Here is an 18,178-nt window from a genome sequence, read left to right as displayed (position 1 = left end):
AGCCAAAGCACGTATCTGTGGTGGGGTACTGCATCTTGGAGATGCTGAATTGAGTTTCTTCTAAATTAGGGGTATGAAATCATTTAAAAACTTTTAAAAACATATTACAAAAGAAAATGGGGATTATCGTTTCTTATTGGACAAATTCAAATAGTCCCTCTCTGTTTCAGTCAGTTTTCTTCTGTTCGGTGCTTTATTAACACAACCCTGGAGGTGTAGAGAGAAATTGAAACTATCTAAAATCTGTCCTGTTTGCTCAACAAATGACAGTTCTAATCCCCTGACCATTGGAACACAGAGGGCGGTGATTCCCAAACTTTTTATAGTCCCATACCCCTTCAAATGTTCCAGCTGTGTACCACCTCTCGCACCAGGGTCAGAGCACTCTGTTTTTTTACATCATTGTAAGCCTGCCACGCACACACTATACGATACATGTATTAAACATAAGAATGAGTGTGAGTTTTTGTCACAACCCGGCTCGTGGGAAGTGACAAAGAGCACTTATAGGAACAGGGCACAAATAATAATATAATAATGATCAATAATGTTGTTCTTTCTTTAGCCATCTTACAAAAAAAACGTATTTGTTCATCAAAAATTGTGAATAACTCACCACAGGTTAATGAGAAGGGTGTGCTTGAAAGGATGCACATAGACTCTCTCCAATACAACCCAACATTGCAGAGTTATCTTAAATCATTTTCCACACATTCTGTAACTGTATTTAGTTTTCATGCTAGTGAGGGTCGCAAAGGGCATCATTGTCTTAACTTCTTATGGCTGCAGGGGCAATATTGAGTAACTTGGATGAAAGGTTCCCAAAGTAAACGGCCTGCTCCTCAGTCCCAGTTACTAATATATGCATAGTAGAAAACATTCTGAAGTTTCTAAAACTGTTTGAATGATGTCTGTGATTATAACAGAACTCATATGGCAGGCAAAAACCTGAGGATGAATCCAAACAGGAAGTGAGAAATCTGAGGTTGGTCGGTTTTCAACACAGTTCCCATTGAAATCCCATTGAGATATGAATGAAGTTGCACTTCGTAGGGCTTCCACTAGATGTCAACCATCTATAGAAATTTGAATGAGGCTTCTACTGTGTTGTGGGACTGAATAAAAACAGAATGAACAGGTGTCTGGCAGTCAGCCATTTTCTGGTCATGCGCATTCCACATGATTTCCACTTGCGTTCCATTGCTCCTCAAGACACAAAGGAATTCTCCGGTTGGAACTTTATTGAAGATATATGATAAAAACATCCCAATGATTGATTTTGTACTTAGTTTGAAATGTTTATTCGACCTGTAATATAACTTTTAAAAGTTTTTATCCGAGGTAACGCTCGACTAGAACGAGCGTTTGGATATGTATACCAAACGCGCTAACAAAAGGAGGTATTTGGACATAAATAACGGACATTATCGAACAAAACAAACATTTATTGCGGACCTGGGATTCCTGGGAGTGCATTCTGATGAAGATCATCAAAGGTAAGGGAACATTTATCATGTAATTTATGGTTTATGTTGACTCCAACATGGCGGCTAATTTGACTATTGTTCTGAGCGCCGTCTCAGATTATTGCATGGTTTGCTTTTTCCGTAAAGTTTTTTGAAATCTGACACAGCGGTTGCATTAACTTCTTAAGGTATAGGGGGCAGCATTTTCACTTTTGGATAAATAGTGTGCCCAATTTCAACTTCCTGCTACTCATGCCAGGAATATAAGATATGCATATTATTAGTATATTTGGATAGAAAACACTCTGAAGTTTCTAAAACTGTCTGAATGATGTCTGTGAGTATAACAGAACTTATGTTGCAGGCAAAACCCCGTTCAGAATTATTTATTTTTTGGTCTCTGTCTGTTCACTGAAATCTCATTGGCAAATTATATTTCTTAGGAACCTGTTTTCAGTTCCTACCGCTTCCACTGGATGTCACCAGTCTCAGGAATTTGGTTGAGGATATTCATTTGTGCAATGAAGAAGTAGGCCATCTAGGAACTGGGTAACACTGTTGAGAGTGCACAAGACGTGAAAAGTAGCATGGTTTCTTGTCTTCCTGTATTGAACACAGATAGACCTGTCTACAATTTGATCGATTATTAACGTTTAAAAATACCTAAAGTCGTATTACAAAAGTAGTTTGAAAAATATGGGCAAAGTTTATAGGCAACTTTTGAAATATTTTGTAGTGAAGTTGCATCTTTTGGAAGTTTTTTTCTGGATCAAACGCGTCAAATAAATGGACATTTGGATATATATGGACGAAATTTATCGAACAAAAGGACTAATTGTGATGTTTATGGGACATATTGGAGTGCCAACAAAAGAAGCTCGTCAAAGGTAATGCATGTTTTATATTTTATTTCTGCATTTTGTGTAGCGCCTGCAGGGTTGAAATATGCTACCCTCTTTGTTTACTATTGTGCTATCATCAGATAATAGCTTCTTATGCTTTTGCCGAAAAGCCTTGTTAAAATCTGACATGTTGGCTGGATTCACAAGGAGTGTAGCTTTAATTGAGTATCTTACATGTGTGATTTAATGAAAGTTTGATTTTTATATACTTTGTTTTTTAAATTCCGCTCTGCATTTTCCCTATTTTAAGAAGTTACGGAGAGGTATATCTATAATTCCATGTCTATAACTTGTATTATCATCAACATTTATGATGAGTTTTTCTGTTGAATCGATGTGGCTATGCAATATCACTGGATGTTTTTGGAATAAGTGAATGTAACGCACAAAGTGATATATAATATAAATATGAACTTTATCAAACAACATACATATATTGGGTAATATGAAGTCCTATGAGTGTCATCTGATGAAGATAATCAAAGGTTAGTGATTAATTTGATCTCTATTTGTGCTTTTCGTGACTCCTCTCTTTGGCTGTTTTTCTGTGACTTGGCTCTGACTTAACATAATCGTTTGTGGTGCTTTCACCGTAAAGCCTATTTGAAATCGGACACTGTGATGGGATTAACAGCAAGACTACCTTTAAAACGGTATAAGATACATGTATGTTTGAGAAATTTTAATTATGAGATTTCTGTTGTTTTGAATTTGGCACCCTGCACTTTCACTGGCTGTTGTCATATCATCCCGTTAACGGGATTGCAGCCCAAAGAGGTTTTTTAACAGCGCGATTTGCGAAGGCAAGATACTGAGCGCAGACCTATCCAGAAATCTGGCAGTGGCTTCTGATTAAATTAACTAAGCATTACATTGTAAGGTAGCGTTGATTTGTTGTATTCGGCTACACCTGTTGTATTCGGCGCACATGACAAATACACTTTGATTTGATTTGAAATTCAATTTTCACAGAACCACTTGTTTCAATTTCGATGAGGCTTTCTTGTTCAGATATCGGTAAGTGGACTGGAGGCAGGGCATGAAAGGGATAACGAATCCAGTTGTTTGTGTCATCCGTTACAGGAAAGTACCTGCATAATTGCGCACCCAGCTCAATCAGGTGCTTCGCTATATCACATTTGACATTGTCTGTAAGCTTGAGTTCATTTTCACACAAAAAAAATCATACAATGACGGAAAGACCTGTGTGTTGTTCTCTTAAGGATCTGCCCCTTTTTTTAAATATTCGCCTGAAATGACACTCAAATTGAACTGCCTGTAGCTCAGGCCTTGAAACAAGGCTATGCATATTCTTGGTACCATTTGAAAGGAAACACGTTGAAGTCTGTGGAGATAATATCAAGATAATATAAAGATAATATAAAAAAACGTTATTATCTATTTTTTTTTGTACCATCATCTTTGAAATGCAAGAGAAAGGGCATAATGTATTAATCCAGCCCAGGTGCAATACACATTTTGACCACTAGAAGGCAGTGTATGTGCAAAGTTTTAGACTGATCCAATGAACCATTGCATTTCTGTTCAACATGTTGTATTAAACTGCCCAAATATGCATAATTTGTTTATTTATAACTTTTCATGTTCAAAGTTATGCACTCGCCTCAAACAATAGCATGGTATTCATTCACTGTAAAAGCTACTGTAAATTGGATAGTGCAGTTAGATTAACAAGAATTTAGCTTTCTGCCAATATCAGGTATGTCTATGTCCTGGGAAGTGTTCTTGTTACTTACAACCGCTTGCTAATCGCATTAGTCTACGTTAGCTCAACCGTCCTGTGGAAGGGACACTAATGCCGAAGAAGTTTTAATGCAGACAGAAAAGAGCTCCAACTTCTTAATCATAGCCTCAATTTTGTCCCGCACATTGAATATAGTTGCGGAGAGTCCCTGTAATCCTAGTCTCAGATCATTCAGGTGAGGAAAAAACATCACCCAGATAGGCCAGTCGTGTGAGAAAGTTGTCATCATGCAAGTGGTCAGACAAGTGAAAATGATTGTCAGTAAAGAAAACTTTTAGCTCGTCTCTCAATTAGAAAAATATGTCAGTACTTTTCCCCTTGATAACCAGCACACTTCTGTATGTTGTAAAAGTGTTTGATGGTCCCTGCCCCTATCATTGCATAATGCAGAAAACTACTACTTACTAACTACTTGAAAGTCATCTTTATTCTCGCTCTAAAAACTCCCGTGGCTTATTATTCAAATTGTCATGTTTTGTTTCTAAACGTCTGCGCAAGAGTGAAGGTTTCCCGCGAGAGGTTAATGTGATTGGATGTTAATTATTTGACTAGTCTACCTGTATTTAACATTGTGTTATTTCGCTGAAAATTAGATGATTTAATTTGATTTTTGGCAGTGAAACGAGGCTACTCAGATGAGAAAAAAATATATATAAATATAACTGTTGGAAAATGTGAAGAAAAAAAGAAAGTTTTTTATTTTATTTGTAAAAAATAAATAAATGTGAATCACATTTTATTTGGCGCACCCCCAATGGCATTTCTTGGAATACCTGCCATAGGGTAACAGATGGAGGGTCTGTCGTATCAGACGGTGAACAAGCTTCATTCACACATACATGTAACACTGTCCTCATTGCTGCTAATTTCTTTTTGTATTTTTAATTTAACCTTTAACTAGGCAAGTCAGATAAGAACAAATTCTTATTTACAATGATGGCCAACACCGGCCAAACCCGGACGACGCTTGGCCAATTGTGTGCCGCCCTATGGGACTGTCATGCAGAGCGGAACAGGTGAAACCAAGTGCAGACTCAGTTGAGGATACTGGGAGGAGGTAACCAAGGTATTTATTGAAACACGAGGGGAAGATTGAGTGCAGGCCAGGGGAAGCTCGGGCGGGTTGCCGGAAACCAGGTGCAGAGAACGAGGCTTTAGGGAGAGGTGTTAGGACAGGGTAAGCAGGTCCGGAGCGGAATCCAATGGATCATAGAGTGGGGAATCCAAGATAGAGTAGCAAGACTGATGAGAAGTTGGACTGGAGACAGGGACCAGAGTCAGAGCAGGCAGAACTGTAGTGGAGAGGAAAACAGCGGCAGGCAAGGGAAAACAGGCACAACAGGAACAAACGGGTAAAAACATGGACTGACTGAGCAGAGATTACGATCAGGCTGTGTGGAAGTGGCAGGGCTGAGTATTTGTAGAGGTCTTGATAATGGAACAGGTTGCAGCTGGTGGGAATCTGCTCTGACTCCAGCACACCTGTCCACCCACACAGTCACACACACAAACACATACACACATATACAGAGAGAGCACTGGGGGGAGTGGCTGCAGGTCAAGGAGAAACAGGATGAGCACTAGAGGGCGTGGCAGGAGCAGATGTGACAGGGACTCCCAATCATGGCCGGTTGTGATAAAGCCTGGATTATTGTGTCAGCAAATGTCAAGGGAGCAGCTGCTGTGATGAAAAGAAAGACTCTGGTAAAGTATTTAGATTACATTGGATGAGTTTAATTGGACTGAACCAGGGTGCAGTGGGCTATAGCCAGTCACATGACTGGCAAAACTGGTGAAGTCAGAGCGCCCTGCTAAAACTGAACAGTAGCATGTGATAACATGGAACATTATCCCGGTATTCCAGATGCTTGACATACATGACTTTGTTTTGAGCCAACTTCACCATCACCATGTCATAAAAAAAGTTTGAACTAGGCTTGAGTGTTATACTATATACTATATAATAGCCACAGGATGGTTTTTCAATACCATCAATACTGTTGAAAATATTTATTTTCTATACATTTTAATATTTCTAGCTTACTTGTTTCTTAAGGTAATTTCTTAAGAAATTACCTGCAGTTAACTTAGAAGATAAACAAATTGTGTTATTCATTTCCCCTGTTACATTATAAAGCTTACCGTAGTTCCCCAGAACAGTTGAGCCAATGAAGTGTTTTTTTTGTTGTAAATAGCACAACTAGAGAAAGTGGGAGCTGGTGAGTCCAACTGTGTATTGACAGGGGTTGCATTTTATATTGAAAGGCACGTGTTTTTTCTTCTTCAATAGAGTGATCAGGGACGTGCAACTATAATTTTCCTTCACAGAAAAAACATTAGTGCAACACATTCGTCACAATATAGCTTAAATTTCATCAGTTGACAACACAATTAGGCTTGCAGCTAAATGATCTTACAATGATAAAGCAAGGCATTTTTTGCAAAAACTATGCATGGGCATCATATTTCTGTTTATCATAGAAAGAATGTAGCCGGCTACATTTTCTAATGTTTTTCACAAAGTTAATCTTGTATTTTACCTGAGAAAAGTAGGGCTTCACCTAGAAAGGTAGTTACACATCAGCCAGAGCGCTGTCTGCTGATAGAATGCCAGTTCGTGAAGTGCAACTGGTGCACAAAAATTGTCTGAAATTATAATAAGAGGCATTTTAGATCTGCATTTACAACATGTTTGAGAAGTCAAAGCCCTTTGGATGAGTTAGCTGTACCGTTGCTACTGCCATCTTATGATTTCTCCTCTCAGATCTCGCACGACTGCTCTTCCCCCATCTTCTCCGAGCAGAACAGGCAGGTGAATTACCCTAACAACTCCAGACTCCACACAGACACAGCGTGTGTACACATGCTGCTCCAGAGCCAATAATGTTAATTTGATCAATGTCTCCCATTCACACTTGCTTGTAAATGTCAAAACTCATAAAAAATTATATTCGGTAGCTCCTACCTATATATGTATAACTTTATGAACTGGACTGCCTGACTTTGCAACAACTGAAAAAATCTGTTTGCGCTAGTTAGCATATTTAGCTAGCAGCCTCCATGGAAATTCGCTATTACTTTAGCTAATTTTGTTCCGGTAATAGACGCCCAATGGGCTTAAAACATTTTAATGGCTCCCCCTTGTCTACTAAGCCGGTAATACCATAAATCCCGGGATGAGAGAAGGACCGTAATGACTATGTGAAAATCTAGCTTTCGCCCAACCCTATTATGAACCAAGTAAAATACCATAATCACAAGTAATGTTTATATTTGTTAATATGAGAAGCTTAGTTTTTTATTATTGGAAGCCATATATGTCAATGAAATAACTGTTATATAAAGGAAATATACATATCAATAATTTAGCCTCAGGCAGCGATGGTATACCACTAAAGCCAAAACAAGTCCTGTAGCCATTTTGCGTTAAATAAATTGCATTATTTGTAGAGATTGTACATTGAAAAGAGCTGTGCGAGGGAGCACCGCTCCTCATGAACACAGTTCTCACATCAGCTGTTAGGTGCCCCTCAGCCACTCTCTGTGAGCACAGACTCTGGTAAGTGTTCAGAAGCTCAGCAGTTACACTGTATAAAATATAATTTTCTGCTAATGATAACAGTTTGGGGCCTTTAGAGTGGTGCTGCACTGGGATGCTGAGACTGAGTTTTCCCTTCGAGTGCAAGGTGCAAGGGTCTGATCTCAGCTACCATGAATGAATGTACCTGTAGCTTTTTTTTGCAGTATTTACAGTTGAAGTCGAAAGTTTACATACACCTTAGCCAAATACATCTAAACTCAGTTTTTCACAATACCTTACATTTAATCAGTTAGGATGGTGTCTTCGGCTTGCAAGCCTCCCCCTTTTTCCTTCAAACATAACGATGGTCATTATGACCAAACAGTTCTATATATGTTTCATCAGACCAGAGGAAATTTCTCCAAAAAGTAAGATCTTTGTCCCCATGTGACGCTGCAAACCTTTGTCTGGATTTTTTATGGCGGTTTCGGAGCAGTGACTTCTTCCTTGCTGAGAGGCCTTTCAGGTTATGTTGATATTGGACTCGTTTTATTGTGGATATAGACACTTTTGTACCTGTTTCCTCCAGCGTCTTCCCAAGTTCCGTTGCGGTTGTTCTGGGATTGATTTGCACTTTTCACACCGAAGTACGTTCATCTCTAGGAGACAGAACGCGTCTCCTTCCTGAGTGGTATGACAGCAGCGTGGTCCAATGGTGTTTATACTTGCGTACTATTGTTTGTACAGATGAACGTGGTACCTTCAGGCATTTGGAAATTGCTCCCAAGGATGTGGAGGTCTACCAGGTCTTGGCTGATTTTCTTTTGATTTTCCCATGATGTCAAGCAAATAGGCAGTGAGTTAGAAGGTAGGCCTTGAAATAAATCCACAGGTACACCTCCAATAGACTCAAATGATGTCAATTAGCCTATCAGAAGCTTCTAAAGCCATGACATCATTCTATGGAATTTTCCAAGCTGTTTAAAGGCACAGTCAACTTAAGTGTATATAAACTTCTGACCAACTGCAATTGTGATACCGTGAATTATAAGTGAAATAATCTGTCTGTTAACAATTGTTGGAAAAAATTACTTGTGTCATGCACAAAGTAGATGTCCTAACCGACTTGCCAAAACTATAGTTTGTTAACAAGAAATTTGTAGAATGGTTTAAAAACGAGTATTAATGACTCCAACCTAAGTGTATGTCAACTTTCGACTTCAACTGTATATACGGCTGGATCCGGATGGACTTGGGACCTGACCCGAATAGCAGTCATGTCACTAACTTGTCACTACTCAAATAATGTAGCGTACATGTACTATAATGTAGCATGAAACATAAGGTAAATACAAGGTAGGATCTGCAAATCAGGCCGTTAAATAAATAGCCTGGATAGAATATAATTCACAGCTAGAGCAACAAGTGAAGTTATTGCTTTGCATATCTAAATACATAATCTAGTGAAGTGTAAGTGAGATGATTCTTAGTGAGGGTAGCATAGTGAGAGTAGCATAGCTCTAATTACAGGATATCTCACTAAGTCTTACCGAGTGGCTCAGAATCAGAGTCCTTATCCACCGCATTGAGGTGGCTTCTTAGCAGTCACATTGATTCCACATGTTTAGAATGAAACCACTGGCATATGGTAAATTTGGGATCCTTACTGTTATATGGACACGGTGCCTGCAAGTGTGTTGACTGTGGTTAGAAATCAACTGTCAAATGGATAGAGTGAGTCTGCTGAGGGAGGATTGGGTACCCTTTTGCTTTCCAGTTGACTGGAGACAATCTATTGCTGTTTGGTTGGCGACGAGGCCCAACACACCAACTGCATTAGTCTATTTAACCCTGGGAACAGGGTTCCTACTAAGCAGTGGTCTCTCATAGCCTCACAGTGAGTGCATCAATATCTCATCTAATATGATTCCACTTCTTTAGAGCTGAGGCTCCTCCGCTGGGAAAGCCCCCGGAGTGCCTTAGCGAGGTGTAAATCCGGACTAGAGAGAGAAAGAAACGGAACAAGGGAATGTGTGCATTTTCAATAGTGCCTTGAAAGCTTTGCAAGGCTTTTTCCTTCCAGGAATCCACAAAATTACTGTAATTAAATTACACTGCAGGGCTGCTGCCGTTGCATTGTCATGTATAATATAATTTGTTATAAAGAAGTGGCCCGTGGTTTGGACACAGGGAGGCGTGTGTGTGTGTGTGTCATCTCTTTTACAGAGCTGATATTCTGTAATATGTAACGCTTTATCACTGTTGTCATTACTAATACCCGGCTTCCTCAGCACACAATCAAACAGGATTCTATATAGCACATATTTTCATAAATGCATACATATGTTACCTAATGCAACATTAGTTAAATGTTAAATGTTGTCTTGTTCAGAGGTTTATGAGATGGTGCATGCCTTACCAAGTTCTTGCTGCCATTCTTATTGAGGGGACCCCGGAAAACTCCCTTGATGTTCCTGAAGTGTCCATTGCTGAGGTGTGTGGAGCTGATGACAATGTAGTAACAAGCCATTGGAGGCCAGTGGCTTCCATGTACAAAATGCACACTGTCTGGTAAAGCGAGAGAAAAAAATTAAAGTAAAGTGTGCGGATGTAAACAACTTTACTAATCACAGAACGCATAGGATGGACTCAGTAAGGCGTGAGAGTCAGGGCTGTCCAGATGCGGATGGAGAGGGTGGGAGGGCTTTTTCAGATTCTCTCGTCACAGCAAGGGGAGACTCTCCAAACTCTGCAGCCCATCAAAACAGAAGGCTCAGACGCTTGACTTCGTATTATATAACTCAGGCTTTTGCTGTAGAAAATATTCTTCTTCTGTAAAAATCAAACTTAAACGGATTGACTGCAGGACAGTTGCAAAGCATTTGTCACCAATTTCCAATAATCAATGTATTCTTCTGTCGTCTATTCCCAACCTTCTCGTTCTTCTGTGTTCCTCTGACACACTATCTCTTTATTTCTCTGTTCACTCTCTCATGTTCTCTACGGCAGCGTGCTCTCTTTTCCTCATTCATCTCTTGCTGAGGTGCTCATTCTCCGGCTCGGTCGGCGAGCATCTGCTGGGGAGAGGATGTTTCCACAAACCGTGGCGACAGGCATGCCTTTATACAGCGTTTGGTGTTGCTGAGCTGAGCCAATGGCTGAGAGCCCTCTACTCTGATGGCAACTCTGATTCCCAGCCCAGCCTGCGCTTTCCGGCCAATCAGGTGCTATCTCTCAAATCAATTCAAGGTGCTTTATTGACATGGGAAACAAATGTTAACATTACCAAAGCAAATGAAGTAGATAATATAGAAAAGTGAAATAAACAAAAATGAGCAGTAAACATTACACTCACAGAAGTTCCAAAATAATAAATAAATTTCAAATGTCATTATGTATTTATACAGTGTTGTAAGGGTGTGCAAATGGTTAAAGGTTTTAATTAAAGTACAAAAGGGAAAATAAATAAACATAAATGGGTTGTATATGGGTTGTATTTACCATGGTGTTTGTTCTTCACTGGTTGCCCTTTTCTTGTGGCAACAGGTCACAAAACGTTCTGCTGTGATGGCACACTGTGGTATTTCACCCAATAGATATGGGAGTTTATCAAATTTGGATTGTTTTCAAATTCGTTGTGGATCTGTGTAATCTGAGGGAAACATATGTCTCTAATATGGTCATACGTTTGGCAGGAGGTTAGGAAGTGCAGCTCAGTTTCCACCTCATTTTGTGGGCAGTAGCTTGTCTTCTCTTGAGAGCCAGGTCTGCCTGCGGCGGCCTTTCTATATATAGCAAGGCTATATTCACTGAGTCTTTACATAGTCAAAGCTTTCCTTAAGTTTGGGTCAATCACAGTGGTGAGGTATTCTGCTCCAGTTGGAATATTATTGAAGATTTATTATAAAAATACCCTAAGGATTGATTGTAAACATCGTTTGACATGTTTCTACAAACTGTAATGGAACTCTTGACCTTTCGTCTGGATTTTGCGCTCGCGCATTGTACCTTTTGGAATAGTGAAATAAACGCACGAACAAAACTGAGGTATTTGGACATAAATATGGACGTAATCGAACAAAACTAACATTTCTTGTGGAAGTGGGAGTCCTGGGAGTGCATTCCGACGAAGATCAGCAAAGGTAAGTGAAGATTTATAATGCTATTTATGACTTCTGTTGACTCCCCAATTTGGCGGGTAACTGTTAGGCTTGCTTTTGTGGCTGAACGCTGTTCTCAGATTAATGAATATTGTGCTTTTGCCGTAAAGCTTTTTGAAATCTGACACAGCGGTTGCATTAAGAACAAGTTTATCTTTAATTCTATGTAAAACATGTATCTTTCATCAAAGTTTAGGATGAGTATTTCTGTTATTTGATGTGGCTCTTTGCAATTTCTCCAGATGTGTCACGGCTGTCGAATTAACTGGACCAACGGGCAGCGTGGTGAGTGTACATATTATTTTTATTATTATGACGCCGACAAAAACAATAAACAATCCAAAAACCAACCGTGAAGCTAAAGGCTATAGTGCCAACAAACAAAGACAACTAGCCACAAAGACAGGTGGGAAAAAGGGCTGGTTAAGTATGGTTCCCAATCAGAGACAATGATAGACGATAGCTGTCCCTGACTTAGAACCATACCCGGCCAAAACAAAGAAATACAAAACATAGAAAAATTAACATAGAATGCCCACCCCAAATCACATCCTGACCAAACCAAATAGAGACATTAAAAGGTTCTCTACGGTCAGGGCGTGACAGGATGTTTTGGAGGCATTTCTGAACATGGCGCCAATGTAAACTGAGTTTTTTTTTATATAAATATGAATTTGATCGAACAAAACATACATGTATTGTGTAACATTTAGTCCTGGGAGTGTCATCTGATGAAGATCGTCAAAGGTTAGTGATAAATTGTATCTATATTTCTGCTTTTTGTGACACTTCTCTTTGATTTGAAAATGGCTGAATGCTTTCTGTGACTAGTTGCTGACCTAACATAATGATATGTTCTGCTTTCGCCGAAAAGCCTTTTTGAAATCGGACACTGTGGTTGGTTTAACGAGAAGTGTATCTTTAAAATGGTGTAAAATACTTGTATGGTTGAGGAATTTTAATTATGAGATTTCTGTTGTTTTGAATTTGGCGCCCTGCAATTTCAATGGCTGTTGGCGAGGTGGGACGCTAGCGTCCCGAATGTTCCCAGAGAGGTCAAATAAGCATGCCCCGTTCAAAAAAAATGTGGAACCAGGAACAGATATAGCCTGTGGTTCACTCCAGACCTGACTGCTCTTGATCAGCACAAAAACATCCTGTGGCGTACTGCATTAGCATCGAATAGCCCCCGCGATAAGCAACTTTTCAAGGAAGTTAACAAATATACACAGTCAGTTAAGAAAGCAAAGGCTAGTTTTTTCGAACAGAAATTTGCATCCTGCAGCACAAACTCGAAAAAGTTCCGGGACACTGTAAAGTCCATGGAGAATAATGCTGCCAAATAAATCCTCGTAAAACGGACTATCCTACTGATCCTTGACTTTGGCGATGTCATTTACAAAATAGCCTTCAACACTCTACTCAAGAAACTGGATGTAGTGCAACAGTGCCATCCGTTTTGTCACCAAAGCCCCATATACTACCCACTACTGTGACCTGTAATCTCTCGTTGGCTGGCCCTCGCTAGGTAAAGCCCCGCCTTACCTCAGCTCACTGGTCACCATAGCAGCACCCACCCGTAGCACACGCTCCAGCAGGTATATTTCACTGGTCACCCCCAAAGCCAATTCCTCCTTTGGCTGCCTTTTCTTCCAGTTCTCTGCTGCCAATGACTGCAACGAATTGCAAAAATCAATGAAGCTGAAGTCTCATATCTCCCTCACTAACTTTAAGCACCAGCTGTCAGAGCAGCTCACAGATCACTGCACATAGCCCATCTTGTAAATAGCCCATCCAACTACCTCATCCCATACTGTTATTTTATTTTTGCTCCTTTGCACCCCGGTATCTCTACTTGCACATTCATCTTCTGCACATCTATTACTCCAGTGTTACAGTGTCCAGCCTATTTATTGTCTTACATTCCTTATCTTACATTATTTGCACTATTTCTATTCCCCAGGGAACCCCCCCCGTTCAGCTGAAAAGGTGGCGCAGGGAATGCTAAAATATTCTTTAGAAATATTTAACCTCCAAACATTAACAAGTCCAATACCTCAAATGAAAGATAAACACCTTGTTCATCTACCCAGCATGTCAGATTTTTAAATGTTTTACGGCGAAAACACAACATATATTTATGTTAGACCACCACCAAACCAAAGAAGAAACGTAGCCAATTTTTCCAGCAAAAGATAAAAATCACAAAAGCAGGATTTAAAAAAAAATCTATCACTAACCTCTTGAAAATCTTCATCAGATGACAGTCATATGACATGTTACACAGTATATTTATGTTTTGTTCGATAATATGCATTTTATATCCATGAATCATTTTACATTGACGCCATGTTCAGAAAATCCTCCAAAATATCCGGAGGAATTATAGAAAGCTACGCCAGATAACAGAAATACTCGTTGTTTGATTAGTGTTTCCCAATTTCCCAGAAGTGGTTAGAGTCTATGGATTCTTCAATTGAACTGATTTCTGACGTGCTGTTCCTTTTTCCGTAGTGTATTTCTGTATTGTTTTAGTGATTCACCATAGTGAATGCATAGACTCAGGTTTTCTGGGTCTCTAGTTTTTGGTTGGACAGGTTACTCAATTTCTTTCTTAGGTTTTTGCATTCTTCATCAAACCATTTGTCATTGTTGTTCATTTTCTTTGATTTTCTGTTTTAAATTTTTAGATTTGATAAGGAAGCCGAGAGGTCAAATATACAGTTTAGATTTTCTACTTCCAAGTTTACACTTTCACAATTACTGTGGAACATTTTGTTCTTGCCTAATTGTTTTTTGGTAGGTTTCCACACTACATTCCTTCCATCTGTAGCATTTCTTAATATTACTCAGTTCCTTTGGCTTTGATGCCTCATGATTGAGTATTACTCTGTTCAAGTAGACTGTGATTTTGATGTGCTCTGATAGGCGTGTCAGTGGGCTGACTGTGAAAGCTCTGAGAGACTCTGGGTTGAGGTCAGTGATAAAATAGTCTAAAGTACTACTGCCAAGAGATGAGCTATATGTGTACCTACCATAGGAGTCCCCTCTAAGCCTACCATTGACTATGTACATACTCAGCGTGTGACAGAGCTGCAGGAGTTGTGACCCATTATTGTTGGTTAGGTTGTCATAGTTGTGCCTAGGGGGGCATATGGGGGAGGGAATGCTCTCACCTCCAGGCAGGTGTTTGTCCCCCTGTGTGCTGAGGGTGTCAGGTTCTTGTCCGGTTCTGGCATTTAGGTCTCCACAGACTAGTACATGTCCCTGGGCCTGGAAATGATTGATTTTACCGCAGGCTGATGTGTTCAAGACACTGAGGTCGTTAATGCTTGAACAGCTACTGTATGTGCTCAGAGGCATCACGCAAATAAACTCTTAGAAAAGAAGGTGCTATCTAGAATTTAAAAGGGTCCTTCGGTTGTCCCCATATGATAACCCTTTTGGTTCCAGGTATGACCCTATTGGATTCCATGTAGAAACTTTCCCCCAGAGATTTCTACATGGAACCCAAAAGAGTTCTACCGGGAACCAAAAATAGTTCTCCTATCGGGACAGCCAAAGACTCCTTTTGGAACCCCATTTCTCCTCAGATAAGTCCTATTTAATAAAAAAAAATGTTGGGGTTAATTTTGTTGATGTTACTCTGTAATACTAATAGCCACCTAGCAATTTTATGAAGTTGGCTTTAGGTTCCCAATCTGGGCTAGCTATCTCCCAAACTCAACTAGCTACCAATAATCCATTTCAGGCTATACACTAAAAACAAATAGTTGTGTATAGTGCCAAATAAGGGTTATTTGGCTTGTAACCATAGCTGAACCCGTTTTGGTGTAATATGGAGGGTTTATAAAGAACCATGGTCATAAAGTTCTAAATGGAACTTGTATGGTGGTTTAAAGAAATCCTTTCTTACAGTTCTATATAGCACCAAAAAGGGTTCTGTTATGGTTATAACCATTTTTGGGCTATACAGAACACTTTTTTATGGTTCTTTACAGAACCTTTAAGGAGAATGATTCCTTAAATAACCTTTCTCAAACTCAAATGTTCTTTGTAGAACCATACAGGTTTTTCTATTATGGTTTAATAGCCATATTATATTGTCAAAATGACATATGTTTAATTATTGTGTTTTTTTAACAAGTTGAATCAGGTGTGCTAGCTCTGGAATTCCTGGGGGGTCCCTGAGAAGAGAATTGAGAATTATTAACTTAGTCAACCATTCTGAATTGACACAAGGCCATACGTGACTCTTTCACAAGACACCATCACTGGGCATAGTCAAATTCAACATGTAATAACATAACACAACAGAATACAACAACTGGAATGACACTTGCATAATAAAATCTGTGCACAACATTTTCGAGTGAACTGCCCCTACATTTACATTTTCACTAAAAGAACCCTTTTCTTAAATGCAAATAACCATTGAAGGACTCAAAGGGTGTCACGTTCGTCGTATGAATCGGACCAAGGCGCAGCATGGTATGCGTACATTCTTTATTAATATAAGAATGAACACTGACTGGGAACCGTCTCTGTAGACCCCGGGCTGGGGATCGTTGCTGAGGCTCCGGACTGTGGCCCATCGTTGGAGGTTCCGGTCTGTAGCCCATCGTTGGAGGTTCCGGACTGGGAACTGTCGCCAGAAGCTCTGGACTGGGAACTGTCCCCGGAAAATCTGGACTGTGGAGGCACACTGGAGGCCAGATGCGTGGGACCGGTACTGGTGGTACCAGGCTGATGACACGCACCTCAGGGCAAGTGCGGGTGGAGGCACAGGACGTACTGGACTGTGGAGGCGCACTGGAGGTCTGATGTGTGATGCCGGCACTGGTGGTACCGGACTGGGGACATGCACCTCAGGGCGAGTGCGAGGACCAGGATCAGGACGTACTGGACTGTGGAGGCACACTGGAGACCTGATGCATGGGACTGGTACAGGTGGCACCGGGCTGATGACACAGACCTCAGGGCGAGTGCGGAGAGGAGGCACAGGACGTACCGGACTGTGTAGGCGCACTGGAGACCTAATACGTGGGACCGATACAAGTGACACTGGGCTGATGACATGCACCTCAGCACGCCCGCTCTGCAGCGCTCTCAATGCTATCACCTCTCTCCGGAATCTTGCGTCAAACTCCTCATCCGACTCCCTGACTGGCTCTGGTTCGCTCCTTGCCACCGCCGACTACTCCATGTGCCTCCCCCAAAAATTCTTAGGGTTTCAGTGGCCTACCTCGTTGGTATAACTCCTCGTAATGTCGCCGTTCCGCTTTTTTGCTCCCCAGCCTGCTTCCAGGGTCCTGCTCCATCCAGGATCTCCTCCCAGGTCCATTCCTCCTGAACACGCTGCTTGGTCCATTTTTGGTGGGATCTTCTGTCACGTTCGTCATATGAATCGGACCAAGGCGCAGCGTGGAATGCTTACATTCTTTATTAATATAAGAATGAACACTGAACAAACTAACCAAAATAACAAAACGACACGTGAAGCTATACAAAAGAGTGCTGACAGGCAACTACACAAAGACATACAAAAACCATAGACAATACAAAACCCCTCGACAATACAAAAACTAGCGTACCCACCCTAGTCACACCCTGACCTAACCCAAATATAAAGAAAACAGGGATATCTCAGTTCAGGGCGTGACAAAGGATTCTTTGGGTTTTTCTTTTTTTCCACATAGAACCATCACCTTTCCCAAAGAAAAATTAGGAACCGTCCTGTTTTTGTGAGTATAAATCAATTTAGAGTAGCTAGCTTGTCTAACTATCTTAGCTGGCAGGTTGGTAGAATTATCAAAGCAATTATGACATTAACTGAATAAATACAATATTTTACTGAGATTTTAGCAGAGATGCAGAAAGGAATATTAAGTTTATTTAACCATCAGTTAGAAAGATGAAAAATAAAAAAAATCCAACTTCTAGACGGGGGTCCTAGCTCCACTCCGGACTACCCCCAGTCATTCTAATCTTATTTTCTGCCCCCTCTGAGGTGCCTGTTGGCCCTGTGCACAGTCCAGAGGGTATGCACCTTACTTTTCACCACAGTGTTTCTTAATCTTGGTCCTAGAGACCCAAAGGTGTGAAGGTTTTTTTCTACTCACCTGATTCCACCAATATTTGTTTTTTTTGCACTCACCTCTCTTTCACCTCTGTCTCTCTCTATCCAATAAACATCCCAAAAACCTATGAGGTCATGACAAAGGTAATTCAAGGAGAGCTAAAAGAACAAATTGTTCAACAACTAAGACCTTTGAAATGGAAAAAGTTCCACTAATTATAGTTTGTCCTAATGCCACAGTGACATGTAAAAAGCACTCAGTCGCCTGTTAGACAACAACAAAATT

The 18,178-nt window shown here is 40.4% G+C and overlaps 1 protein-coding gene across 1 annotated transcript in view; it reads right to left on the bottom strand.

Moving 5' to 3' along the window:
• Positions 1 to 10,714, bottom strand: part of LOC116374080 (zinc finger protein 804A-like) — a 79,799-nt gene extending 69,085 nt beyond the window's left edge. Inside the window, exon 1 of the mRNA XM_031823862.1 lies at positions 10,073 to 10,714. Coding sequence (XP_031679722.1) covers positions 10,073 to 10,183 — 111 coding nt within the window. The 5' untranslated portion in view covers positions 10,184 to 10,714. The remainder of the gene's footprint in view (positions 1 to 10,072) is intronic.
• Positions 10,715 to 18,178: the final 7,464 nt, after the last annotated feature.

This window comes from Oncorhynchus kisutch, linkage group LG5 (assembly GCF_002021735.2).
Source record: "Oncorhynchus kisutch isolate 150728-3 linkage group LG5, Okis_V2, whole genome shotgun sequence".
Taxonomy (NCBI): domain Eukaryota; kingdom Metazoa; phylum Chordata; class Actinopteri; order Salmoniformes; family Salmonidae; genus Oncorhynchus; species Oncorhynchus kisutch.
Note: the sequence above shows the minus strand (reverse complement) of the source record. Positions and strands in the feature narration are given on the sequence as shown.